General features: G+C 39.6%; 1 protein-coding gene across 1 annotated transcript; it reads left to right on the top strand.

The window, feature by feature from the left end:
* The first annotated feature begins 628 nt into the window (after positions 1-628).
* LOC131943688 (uncharacterized) lies at positions 629-12,551 on the top strand. Its single transcript, XM_059303902.1, has 7 exons — positions 629-809; positions 1,660-1,694; positions 2,781-2,885; positions 3,631-3,714; positions 4,486-4,650; positions 4,922-4,980; positions 11,103-12,551. The coding sequence occupies exons 2-7, from the start codon at positions 1,685-1,687 to the stop codon at positions 12,153-12,155; spliced, it is 1,476 nt and encodes a 491-aa protein (XP_059159885.1). The 5' UTR covers positions 629-809; positions 1,660-1,684; the 3' UTR covers positions 12,156-12,551.
* The last annotated feature ends 1,719 nt before the right edge of the window (positions 12,552-14,270 follow it).

The raw sequence follows: 14,270 nt of genomic DNA, 5'->3' as shown, positions 1-14,270 counted from the left end.
ACAAGATCAAACCTGACTAGTTGATAAACAACACAAGATCAAACCTGACTAAGTGATACACAACACAAGATCAAACCTGACTAGTTGATACACAAGATCAAACCTGACTAGTAGATACACAACACAAGATCAAACCTGACTAGTTGATACACAACACAAGATCAAACCTGACTAGTTGATACACAACACAAGATCAAACCTGACAAGTTGATACACAACACAAGATCAAACCTGACTAAGTGATACACAACACAAGATCAAACCTGACTAGTTGATAAACAACACAAGATCAAACCTGACTAAGTGATACACAACACAAGATCAAACCTGACTAAGTGATACACAACACAAGATCAAACCTGACTAGTTGATACAGAACACAAGATCAAACCTGACTAGTTGATACACAACACAAGATCAAACCTGACAAGTTGATACACAACACAAGATCAAACCTGACTAGTTGATACACAACACAATATCTAACCTTATTAAAGCGGGACCGAACTAGAATAGCCTATATGTTAAGTTTGCACACCATGTTTATGGTTCAGGTTGCACACCGTGATTTTAAAGAGTAATCACTAGTTCTGATTTAAGCGGTACGCGATAATGAACGGTTGTATTTACACCATCTTGTCCACTAACAACATTTAAATTGATATTAATGAGAAAATATATTTAAATTTATAAAATTCGATCGGAAAAAGACAGATACGGTGATTTGAAGGGAGGTGATTTTGATCATAATGGGAAGGACCCTTTAGCTATGTTAATGAAGAGGAATGTGAATATATTGCTTTGAGCAGGTAACGTATTAAGTTTTGATTCTCACTAAGTTTCTTCTTTTCTCTATTTGTACATAGAATAACTTGGTTCACGCCTGCAAACAGTGATTCTCTCATATAGATATAGTAATTCAGTATTAAATTTATATACTGCACATGAAATCAACTAGAGCACTATGCTAGAGTGCAAGAAAGACATAGAGTTTCACGTGCCTGTTACAGTAGACCAATCCAGATACAACAAGACGTTACCAAGTGAGCTGTAGTGCACCCTAAGGAGTCGGGATAATCTTGTTTTAGTCGTAATCTTGCACAGCATTGCAAGTAAATTTGCTCCCCCAAATCTGGTGGTACAGGTGGAGTAGAGTTCACCTATTTATGTGACTTAGGCATATGACGTGACCGTAAATAGGGTCAGATACCCATCAGAGCTGGTTTATTGCAGTGACATCATAAGTTCTCGAAATCTAATGCTGAAGGTATTAGATGTTATCAGTGTTTCTTCCAGACTTTTTTCTTCGGGGGGGGGGGGGGAGGGGGAGTAATTGATATTTTCTGAGGGCCGGAAAACATTTTCGGGGGCGGGGGGGCACTAGTGAAAGTATATGTTTTTTATATAGATTCCATTTCGTTCGGTGGAGGGCGGTAGACTTTCATCGAAGAGATGACTGGAAGAAGCTCTGTTATGTCTATAGCTGTGTTTGTCTGATAATTAAAGCGTCTATAGTCGTCAATGTAAAAAGTAGCCAAATATTTTCCCCATTTATTAGAATCTACAAGTAATGTGAAGCACACATTATCAATTGTTTATTCTTAGGTGTTCGAAACATTTAAACTAATACATTAAATCCACTTAATTTTTTTTAAACAGATACATCTTTTTGCGAAGCTGAACAATGGAACCAGGTAGCCTATAGTGTTAATTATATATATATATATATATATATATATATATATATATATATATATATATATATATATAGTATATATATATATATAGTATATATATATAGTATATTAATAGTATATATATTTATATATATATATATATATATATAGTATATATATATATAGTATATTAATAGTATATATATATATATATATATATATATATACAACTTGTGATATAAATGATGTTAGTGCTGTGATTAACATAGTTTTACTTTAAGGATACATGCTTAACCCACACCAGTGGTCCCCGTACAGAGCAGTATCGCTACCCGAGAATGGGAGTGCTAGAGTTGGTGTTTGGGTTAATAGAAAGATGTTTGGAATTGAGAGGTTTGAAGCTTACACTTGTGTCTTCTACAAAAACAGTTCAGAAATGTTTGTTCTAAGAACAGCATCAACGACAACAGATTGTCGACTGCGGAAAACAACCTTAGGCCGCTAAATCATGTATATATTCTATGAATGCGAATCACCGCCTTTTATATAAAACTAAAAAAATTAACAGCTTAGTGGGCAAGAGGAAAAGAATAGGCGATGAATGTAGGGCCTATATATATACATGTATATTATATAAAAGTTTATATATATATATATATATAATTCTCCATTACCTCTTATATAAAACAGTAAACTTTCATCGAGTTGACCAAGGTGAACATGGATTGGGTGCTTACTTATCTGCAGATGTCATAAATAATGGTCTCATTCCAAATGGATGCTATATGCGAGATAGTAGTTCAGTGGCTTACAGTGCCATTGGTTACAACTCAGGCGGGCACTTGATATTTTCAGAGGTGGGGGGCGGACTAAATTTGCCGGGATGGCGGTCACTAGGAAAAGTATATAATTTCTATATAAATTCCCTTATGTGGGGGGGGGGGGGGGCGGTAGGCATTCTTCGTGGGGGTGGTGCTCCGAAGAGATGCCTAGAAAAACTCTAACACTAGACCCAGATCTGTAGACTTACAGTCCGTAGATGCATTTGAATTCGTACTAGTTCTGGATCTACTTAATATTTAATCTATTTCTTTCATTATGCAGACAATTTCAGTCCAAATCAGTATCCTTACAACACAGGCGGATATCCACCTTCAATCGGACCAATAAGACCACCTGCTTTTGGACCTCCTTATGGTTGCATTCCAGGTGATACATCGGCTTATCTGTTGAGTTTTTGTTAAATATAATAGGCCTAAACTTTCTCGAATATTCTTATATGAAACAAAAGGAATTGACTACTTCCGGTCAACGGATATTATTCAAAATTTGACAAAAGGCTAAAAATTTGATCTTTTACTTTCATTTGAAATTTCATTTATCTATCTATATATATATATATATATATATATATATATATATATATATATATATATATATATATATATATATATATATATATATATAATTCTCCATTACATCTTATATAAAACAGTAAAATTTCATTGAGTTGACGGAGGTGGACATGGATTGGGTGCTTACTTATCTGCAGATGTCATAAATAATAGTCTCAGTCCTAATGGATGCTATATGCGAGATAGTAGTTCTGTGGCTTACAGTGCCATTGGTTACAACTCAGGTGGACTTTTTTCTCCAGGGGGGCACTTGATATTTTCAGGGGGGGGGGGGGGGGGCGGACTAAATTTGCCGGGATGGCGGTCACTAGGAAAAGTATATAATTTCTATATAAATTCCATTATGTGGGGGGGGGGGGGGCGCGGTAGACATTCTTCGTGGGGCGGGGATGCTCCGAAGAGATGCCTAGAAAAACTCTAACACTAGACCCAGATCTGTAGACTTACAGTCCGTAGATGCATTTGAATTCGTACTAGTTCTAGATCTACTGAACATGTAATCTATTTCTTTCATTATGCAGACAATTTCATTCATATAGGATGGAGCAGCCCAAGCGGATATCCATCTTCAATCGGACCAATAAGACCACCTGCTTTTGCACCACCATATGGCAGCATTCCAGGTGATACATCGGCTTATCTGTTGAGTTTTTGTTAAATATAATAGGCCTAAAATTTCTCGAATATTCTTATATGAAACAACAGGGGATGAATACTTCCGGTCAACGAAAATGATTCAAAATTTGAAAAAAAACGCTAAAATTTGATCTTTTACTTACATGCGAAATTTCATTTATCTATCTGAAATAGTACTCAAACTATAGGCTTTTAAAATATTGAAAATAGAAAAAAGTTCCATTTCCGGTTATCGGAAATCGCTCAAAAGTTGATACGGATCTATGATTTTGATATAATACTTATATATGAAATTTCATCAATCTAGCTGTAACTGTACTCACGTTATCGTGTTTACAGATACACACATACACACACACACACACACAGAGACATACGGACAAGATTGTAAAACTATGGTATTCCTACTCAGGAAGCTGTAAAATGTCGAGATTTGCTAAAATTTATTTTTTCTGCACGATAACAAGACTTTCTCTATGCTTCGTATATACGAGCAAGTTAAAATCAAGCACTATTTCCGTTTCAGTTATTAATGAACTGATATAATTAACTCGAAATTGTAAGAGAGAAATCTAGTTTTATTTTAAAACCAAAATAAGTTAACGTAGCTGTAGTTTATTGAATGGCTTTTTAAATGGTCTCTGAAGGTTTACATATATGAAATATTACACGATCTTGCGTAATTTGAGTTTTAAGGATGCAGTGTTTCTCTTAGAAAACTTGAAAAAGTTTATATTTAAATGTAAATTCCATTTCAGGCCCAATGATTTACAGGCCACCTTATGGCGGCGGCATGAGTCCATATAGGCCTAATGGGCCAACAATTGGACCACAGTTGGTTCCACCTTGGAGACCAAGTGAGAGACGAACAGACTTAAGCTCTGCCTCATCATCAAATGAATCTTTATTCACGGACCTCTCAGGTAGGGTTTAAATATTTGATTAAACACCTTTTATATTTTACATAGGAAGTACTGAAAACAAATTCATAAAAAACGTTTTAATAACACGTTTTTATGTAATAATGCACAAAAAAGGAGAAAATAAATTATACACTACTATTTAAATAACTATAAAGAAAATAAATAAATAAATATATATATATATATATATATATATATATATATATATATATATATATATATATACATACATATATATATTATAATAATGACCCTTCTTCCACATACAAAGATGGCTGCAAGATAAATACTAGCAAACCACATACTGTAAGGCAGGAAAAAAAGTTGAGGGTAAGTCTGTATAAGAGTCAGTATTATATAATTTATTTTAATGTTTTGTTGAGTAGCATGTAAGGTGATATGCATGCATTACATTTAAATACGGTACGAGCGGCTCAAATATTATTTGACAGGATTTTTAGTAAATCTAGTAACTCCATTTCGAACTCTTTTAACTCTACGATTTCGTAGCTTTCCATATACATTCATCCCTTATGATACTGAAATAATTTCACATGTTGAATCTACTAGACATTAGATTAGTCATTATCTATAATTAATGATCCCTAAATTATATGAAAGGAGAGATGGAAGGATTATAAACTATCAACTGCTTGACGACGGTGAACTGGTTAGTTTTTTGCTTAAGATGCACCCACAGACTATGAATGTATAGATAACCGTCTTTTAGAGATCGTAAGTTACTGATCGTGTTTCAAAACTATTATCTCCGGAGATAAACATTTTGCAGGAGTAAAAACATTGTGCTATTCCTATTTGCTGTCCCCTAAATGTTTTTACTGAACAAATATGAGAGGAAACTACTTATTCTACATTAACATTTTAACATTTAGTTTTATAATATTAATTAAAAAAAAGCAAATTTTTAAAAAGTTGGTTTTCTGCTCGACCTGAAGCTCGCGCTGCTGATTTTAACCAAGAATTTCCGATATAGCTGCCGTGTGAACATATTAGGTAGGGATAGATTTTTGTTATATTTATGGTGGTAGTTCATCCCCTCAGCTACATATTGAAATATACTTAAATCTAGTTTTGGCTATACTTTTTTTTCCCTTCCGTTGTCTTCATTATAATATTGCTTATTAGCAGGATTTCTTTATTTTTATTTTTTGAAACTTATATAATTCTGCATTGCATATTCAAATATCATGTGACTTTATGTTTATTTTAAGACAAAATTAAAATCTTTATTTTAGCTAATATTAGGCCTTTTGTTGAGTTGAATTTAAATAGTCCACGCACCACTTTAGTATAGCTATAATAATGTAAATAAAGCATTGCCAATATTACCCTGAACTTTAGTATAGCTATAATATAGTAAATAAAACGTTGCCAAAATGTATTACCCTGAACTTTAAACGACGATCATTTCTTCCCAACCGCTTAAAGCATAAGTTCCCCACCAGCTATTGCTTCCTCCAATAGTACTTCGGATTCCCTTGTTTGCGTTAGTGGTGGACCTTGGTCAGTAGACGACCTACTGGGTGGACCATGGTCAGTAGACTGGGTGGACCTTGGCCAGTAGACGACCTACTGGGTGGACCTTGATCAGTAGACGACCTACTGGGTGGACCTTGGTCAGTAGACTGGGTGGACCTTCGTCAGTAGACGACCTACAGGATGGACCTTGGTCAGTAGACGACCTACTGGGTGGACCTTGGTCAGTAGACTGGGTGGACCTTGGTCAGTAGACGACCTAATGGGTGGACCTTCGTCAGTAGACTGGGTGGACCTTGGTCAGTAGACTGGGTGGACCTTGGCCAGTAGTCGACCTACTGGGTGGACCTTGATCAGTAGACGACCTACTGGGTGGACCTTGGTCAGTAGACTGGGTGGACCTTGGTCAGTAGACGACCTACAGGGTGGACCTTGGTCAGTAGACGACCTACTGGGTGGACCTTGGTCAGTAGACGACCTACTGGGTGGACCTTGGTCAGTAGACGACCTACTGGGTGGACCTTGGTCAGTAGATGACCTACTGGGTGGACCTTGGTCAGTAGACGACCTACTGGGTGGACCTTGGTCAGTAGACTGTGTGGACCTTGGTCAGTAGACGACCTACTGGGTGGACCTTGGTCAGTAGATGACCTACTAGGTGGACCTTGGTCAGTAGACTTGGTGGACCTTGGTCAGTAGACGACCTACTGGGTGGACCTTGGTCAGTAGACGACCTAATGGGTGGACCTTGGTCAGTAGACTGGGTGGACCTTGATCAGTAGACGATCTACTGGGTGGACCTTGGTCAGTAGACTGGGTGGACCTTGGCCAGTAGACGACCTACTGGGTGGACCTTGATCAGTAGACGACCTACTGGGTGGACCTTGGTCAGTAGACTGGGTGGACCTTCGTCAGTAGACGACCTACAGGATGGACCTTGGTCAGTAGACGACCTACTGGGTGGACCTTGGTCAGTAGACTGGGTGGACCTTGGTCAGTAGACGACCTAATGGGTGGACCTTCGTCAGTAGACTGGGTGGACCTTGGTCAGTAGACTGGGTGGACCTTGGCCAGTAGTCGACCTACTGGGTGGACCTTGATCAGTAGACGACCTACTGGGTGGACCTTGGTCAGTAGACTGGGTGGACCTTGGTCAGTAGACGACCTACAGGGTGGACCATGGTCAGTAGACTGGGTGGACCTTGGCCAGTAGACGACCTACTGGGTGGACCTTGATCAGTAGACGACCTACTGGGTGGACCTTGGTCAGTAGACTGGGTGGACCTTCGTCAGTAGACGACCTACAGGATGGACCTTGGTCAGTAGACGACCTACTGGGTGGACCTTGGTCAGTAGACTGGGTGGACCTTGGTCAGTAGACGACCTAATGGGTGGACCTTCGTCAGTAGACTGGGTGGACCTTGGTCAGTAGACTGGGTGGACCTTGGCCAGTAGTCGACCTACTGGGTGGACCTTGATCAGTAGACGACCTACTGGGTGGACCTTGGTCAGTAGACTGGGTGGACCTTGGTCAGTAGACGACCTACAGGGTGGACCTTGGTCAGTAGACGACCTACTGGGTGGACCTTGGTCAGTAGACGACCTACTGGGTGGACCTTGGTCAGTAGACGACCTACTGGGTGGACCTTGGTCAGTAGATGACCTACTGGGTGGACCTTGGTCAGTAGACGACCTACTGGGTGGACCTTGGTCAGTAGACTGTGTGGACCTTGGTCAGTAGACGACCTACTGGGTGGACCTTGGTCAGTAGATGACCTACTAGGTGGACCTTGGTCAGTAGACTTGGTGGACCTTGGTCAGTAGACGACCTACTGGGTGGACCTTGGTCAGTAGACGACCTAATGGGTGGACCTTGGTCAGTAGACTGGGTGGACCTTGATCAGTAGACGATCTACTGGGTGGACCTTGGTCAGTAGATGACCTACTGGGTAGACCTTGGTCAGTATACGACCTACTGGGTGGACCTTGGTCAGTAGACTGTGTGGACCTTGGTCAGTAGACGACCTACTGGGTGGACCTTGGTCAGTAGATGACCTACTGGGTGTATCTTGGTCAGTAGACTTGGTGGACCTTGGTCAGTAGACGACCTACTGGGTGGACCTTGGTCAGTAGACGACCTAATGGGTGGACCTTGGTCAGTAGACTGGGTGGACCTTGATCAGTAGACGACCTACTGGGTGGACCTTGGTCAGTAGACGACCTACTGGGTGGACCTTGGTCAGTAGACGACCTAATGGGTGGACCTTGGTCAGTAGACTGGGTGGACCTTGATCAGTAGACGACCTACTGGGTGGACCTTGGTCAGTAGACGACCTACTGGGTGGACCTTGGTCAGTAGACGACCTACTGGGTGGACCTTGATCAGTAGACTGGGTGGTTCATGGTCTATAGACGACCTACTGGGTGGACCTTGGTCAGTAGACTGTGTGGACCTTGGTCAGTAGACGACCTACTGGGTGGACCTTGGTCAGTAGATGACCTACTGGGTGGACCTTGGTCAGTAGACTTGGTGGACCTTGGTCAGTAGACGACCTATTGGGTGGACCTTGGTCAGTAGACGACCTAATGGGTGGACCTTGGTCAGTAGACGACGTAATGGGTGGACCTTGGTCAGTAGACTGAGTGGACCTTGATCAGTAGACGACCTACTGGGTGGACCTTGGTCAGTAGACGACCTACTGGGTGGACCTTGGTCAGTAGACGACCTACTGGGTGGACCTTGGTCAGTAGACGACGTAATGGGTGGACCTTGGTCAGTAGACTGGGTGGACCTTGATCAGTAGACGACCTACTGGGTGGACCTTGGTCAGTAGACGACCTACTGGGTGGACCTTGGTCAGTAGACGACCTACTGGGTGGACCTTGGTCAGTAGACGACCTAATGGGTGGACCTTGGTCAGTAGACGACCTACTGGGTGGACCTTGGTCAGTAGATGACCTACTGGGTGGACCTTGGTCAGTAGACTTGGTGGACCTTGGTCAGTAGACGACCTACTGGGTGGACCTTGATCAGTAGACGACCTACTGGGTGGACCTTGGTCAGTAGATGACCTACTGGGTGGACCTTGGTCAGTAGACTTGGTGGACCTTGGTCAGTAGACGAGCTACTGGGTGGACCTTGGTCAGTAGACGACCTAATGGGTGGACCTTGATCAGTAGACGACCTACTGGGTGGACCTTGGTCAGTAGACGACCTAATGGGTGGACCTTGGTCAGTAGACGACCTACTGGGTGGACCTTGGTCAGTAGACTGGGTGGACCTTGGTCAGTAGACGAGCTACTGGGTGGACCTTGGTCAGTAGACGACCTACTGGGTGGACCTTGGTCAGTAGACGACCTACTGGGTGGACCTTGGTCAGTAGACGACCTACTGGGTGGACCTTGGTCAGTAGACGACCTACTGGGTGGACCTTGGTCAGTAGACGACCTAATGGGTGGACCTTGGTCAGTAGACGACCTACTGTGTGGACCTTGATCAGTAGACTGGCTGGTTCATGGTCTATAGACGACCTACTGGGTGGACCTTGGTCAGTAGACGACCTACTGGGTGGACCTTGGTCAGTAGACGACCTACTGGGTGGACCCTGGTCAGTAGACGACCTACTGGGTGGACCTTGATCAGTAGACGACCTACTGGGTGGACCTTGGTCAGTAGACGACCTACTGGGTGGACCTTGGTCAGTAGACGACCTACTGGGTGGACCTTGATCAGTAGACGACCTATTGGGTGGACCTTGGTCAGTAGATGACCTACTGGGTGGACCTTGGTCAGTAGACGACCTAATGGGTGGACCTTGGTCAGTAGACGACCTACTGGGTGGACCTTGGTCAGTAGACGACCTAATGGGTGGACCTTGGTCAGTAGACGACCTACTGCCTCGACCCCGCTATCCGAGCATGTGGTTTTCGTTCTACAGCTAGACCATGCCGTTCTACAGCTAGACCATGCTGTTCTACAGCTAGACCATGCTATTCTCCAGAAACAGCCGATGTTGGATTAGAATTTAATAACGTAGAATTTTAATAACATTAGATTTTAATAATGTTAGATTTTAATAACATTAGATTTTAATAATGTTAGATTTTAATAACGTTAGATTTTAATAATGTTAGATTGTAATAACGTTAGATTTTAATAACGTTAGATTTTAATAACGTTAGATTTTAATTACGTTAGATTTTAATACTGTTAGATTTTAATAACGTTAGATTTTAATAATGTTAGATTTTAAGAACGTTAGATTTTAATAACTTTAGATTTTAATAACGTTAGATTTTAATTACGTTAGATTTTAACAACGTTAAGACGTTCAGTACTTTCAGCATTAATGTCTTTGCATATTAAAATAAATTGTTTATTAATAATTAATTTCGAATTACACACTTTATAGATGTAATCATGGGTAATAGATATAGGGGGGGAGGGGGGAGGCGGCTGATCTATATGTTAATATATTAACAATTCCTGCAACTAGACTATCTACTACAATTTGGACTGAATTGGCTTATTTTGGTGTGTTTAATAACTTTACTCAAGTCTATGGTTATACAAACCACATTGGATGAGAGTAAAAAAAAACATAACTGCTTCGTCTGTCATCAAAGTCTACCGTTAATACTAAATTATTTCCTTCTTATTTATGCCTAGCGTTAAAATTAAAATTGATGCTTGTTATCTAATCACCACCTACCCACCCTCGACTTGTCAACTACGTCATTCTGCCCATATTAACAACACACATATTCTATATCAACAAACATATGCAAGTCGATACACTCTAAGCCATTATTTATTTCTTCCGTAATTATTATGAAGCCCTCACAGCAATTAAGACATTAATCGACTGTTTGGGAAGTGACACTGTGTATACCTTGTTATGTAACATGTTATTATACCAAATGTGTATGCAACATGAACTTCTTTTTTTTCCTAGTGCATACCACCAAGAATTGATTTACTACTGGTCGGAAAAACCGGAAACGGAAAAAGTGCGACTGGTAACACAATAGTAAGAGAATGGACGTTCGAAAGCGGGTCAACCACGTCTTCGTTAACCAAACAATTCTACAGTGCGACTATAGACTACAAAGGTCGTCCGTTAAAAGTCGTGGACGGTCTGACAGTTTGTGACACCAGGCTGAACAGAGAACGGTCAGTTGAGCAGACAACTGAGGCCGCTAAGCTGGCTCTGGCAGCCAATCCTGAAGGCTATCACGCTTTTCTTCTGGTCCTTAAATATGGGAACAGGTTCACTCATGAAGAAAAGGATGCGGTTGATACTTTAAAAAAAGTTCTTGGAGATAATTTCCTACGAAAAAACGGTATTTTAATCGTTACCGGCGGCGATATTTTCAAGGAAGAACAACGTGGAAAATTAGATAAGAGAACAACCTTCCCCCAATGGTGCGAAAAACAAGACGGCGCCTTTAAAGATTTGATAGAAGAATGTGACAATAGAATCATCTTATTCGACAACAACACTCAGGTCAAAAAGGTCAAACAAATCGAAAAATTATTAAATAAAGTCGATGAGTTACTTAGTGCTCGCCGCTATACCAACAAGCGATTTGAAAGAGTTCAGATCCAAAATATGATCAAGGATGAAACTAGACCAGAAGTCGAGCTGACACAAGTCACCAACAGCCGTATTCAGAATGAAGACTTGGTGTCATGTGAAAATTGTATTAGTCAAAGAATGCCTGCCACGTATTCACCACTTGACTGCCCAGATTCTCCACCCAAATCGGCATTCGTGCTGAAAGATAAAAGTGAGGAATACGAAAATCTGATTAGGGAATTCGAGCTTTTAAAGAAAAAACAACAAGAAATCGAAGAGAGTTTCCAGAAAAAAATTGAAGAATTTGAGCAGAGAATGCGAGACAAAGATGGCGAGTATCGAGAGACAGCTGAGGTATTGGAACCGGAAATCAACCTGGAACAGTCAATGGTTAACGTTGATACAATAAATGAGAATATCGAAAGTTAAAAATTGGAAGAGGTTTAAAGGTTAAGTAGGAATTAAAGAAAAACCAACGCATTTTCTAGTCTTCAAATTGGAACTGCATTAGTGTCATCTTGTGTTGTATGCAGATAAATTATTACCATATTAGGTACCATAATTCAGGTGAAAATTTGCATAAAGCGGTAGGGCCCTATCCATCTACCAGTTTCTACTAAATTAAAGTTTTGAAACTACCAACTTATATTTTTGTGAATTATATATATATAAATGTTTCCAAATTTTAGATCAAGGTTTTTTTCTAAATTCATTTTTTAACATAATTATTTTGTGAGTTTATTAGCGCGTAAGTGCATAATGAATGCTGTACTCTCTAAAATTATAATGTAATTTGAGAGTATTAAAAATGGATGAATGACTTGCATTTTCGTGTGAGTATGTTGTTTAAAAATTCAAAATTATTTTTGTCAACATGTGGATCACTTAGAGATAACTGTAGAATGCAGTTCTGTTTGTTTTTCTACTGTGTTGATAACCTTTAAAGCTCCATCGTGCATCGATTGATTCATTCAAATATGACTACTGTGGTTACATTTTGAAAGCTATACATACATGGTTATATATACATATTTTATTAGTTTAACATTGTATATTAGACATAATTTTGTAACAATTATTAAAACAAGATGTGGCATGTTAAAGGAAAACATACTTTTGTTATAATTTCATCAAAATAGTTATATAATTATGTACGTGGAGACATGGATAACAACAGAGAGACACTAAAAAAGAATCAAGACTTTTTAAGCAAATGGTTGTTGAATATATCAAAAATATTATGACAAGAGAAGCTGAGCAAAACTATAGGTGTCTGGACAGAAGACAATAGAAATGTAAATCACGGAGAGGGGAAAGCTTAAGCGATAAAACGCGAGTGTGCGATTTCGAAAGTCGACACTAGGGTATAGGTGTAAAACAAGGTGCGCTTTCCCTGACCAAGATGACCATTTCTTCCTTATCAAAAACAGATGATTGCAAGCCAGGGAATAGGTGGTCGGAAAGAAACGAGATTTTGATAAAAACAAGTAATTAAAAAAAGTCTAGTGACAATTTTAGCGCAATTTCCTTATGTTATCTAAAAATAGCTCTGTCGTAGCGTAAATCAAGAGCAGGGTTAGTAAAACCATTGGTTAGTTATTAAAACGTTTTTTATTAAAAAAAATTTCAGTATTTTACATGTTTTATTTGCAATAGAGTAACATGACTAAAAACCATTGCGCGCCTAGCTACCTAACGTGATGTCGCAGCCATTGAACGTGATGGCGCAGCTATTGAAAGTGATGAGGCGTGTGGTGTGGTTGGAAAAACATGCCTACTAATTCGGTCCAAATTTTAATTAATTAAAAAAAAATTTTTGTGACCGAACGAAAGGATATTTTTGAAAACTTTCTTCGGCAATATTGTTCTAAATTATGGCAGGAATCGATTGGTACATGTTTCAAGTCGCTAAGTGGTCTGGTTGCCGAGATATGGGCCAAAAACTGCATTTTTTCGAGGTTTTTTGGCTTTTTCGGGAAATCCATGAAAGAAACCCGGAATTTTTATGGCCTATGTTCATCCTCGTAACTTGCTTAACATAATTGCTTTTGTAACTAGTCATCGATATTGCTTCGTTGAGGAGGAGATACGACTTAAAGCCCGGACACACATTCATACATCCATACATTCATCCATCCATACATTCCCAGAAATGACGAGTTAATAAACGCAATTCTCCAGAATGGAAATTGCGCTAAAAATATAAGCACTTAAAAAGGTCAGTGGACTATGAACAAATATAAAGACGTTAAATGAGACGTAAACGTCAAACGTCTCAACAGAAGCCTAATTAGTAGTCAATTTTAGTGTTTCTGTAAATTCAAAATTACTAGATAATAACGATGAACTAATGTTTGAGAAATAAAATACTGGGATAACTAAGGATCAACTTGGTAAGGAGTAGAAATCACAGAAGAAATACAAGTCGAATAATGTAAAGATTAATGGTCTTTGAGAATATAAATAAAAAAGTAAATTTTATAACGGAAAGGTTATGAGATCAAATGCTAGTGTTACCTAAACATTTATACACATTTTTTGAAG

This window comes from Physella acuta, unplaced genomic scaffold, assembly GCF_028476545.2.
Source record: "Physella acuta isolate Inbredline_101_S28 unplaced genomic scaffold, ASM2847654v3 ptg000464l, whole genome shotgun sequence".
In the NCBI taxonomy this organism is placed as follows: domain Eukaryota; kingdom Metazoa; phylum Mollusca; class Gastropoda; family Physidae; genus Physella; species Physella acuta.
The sequence above is the reverse complement of the archived record's forward strand: the minus strand, read 5'-3'. Positions and strand labels throughout refer to the sequence as shown.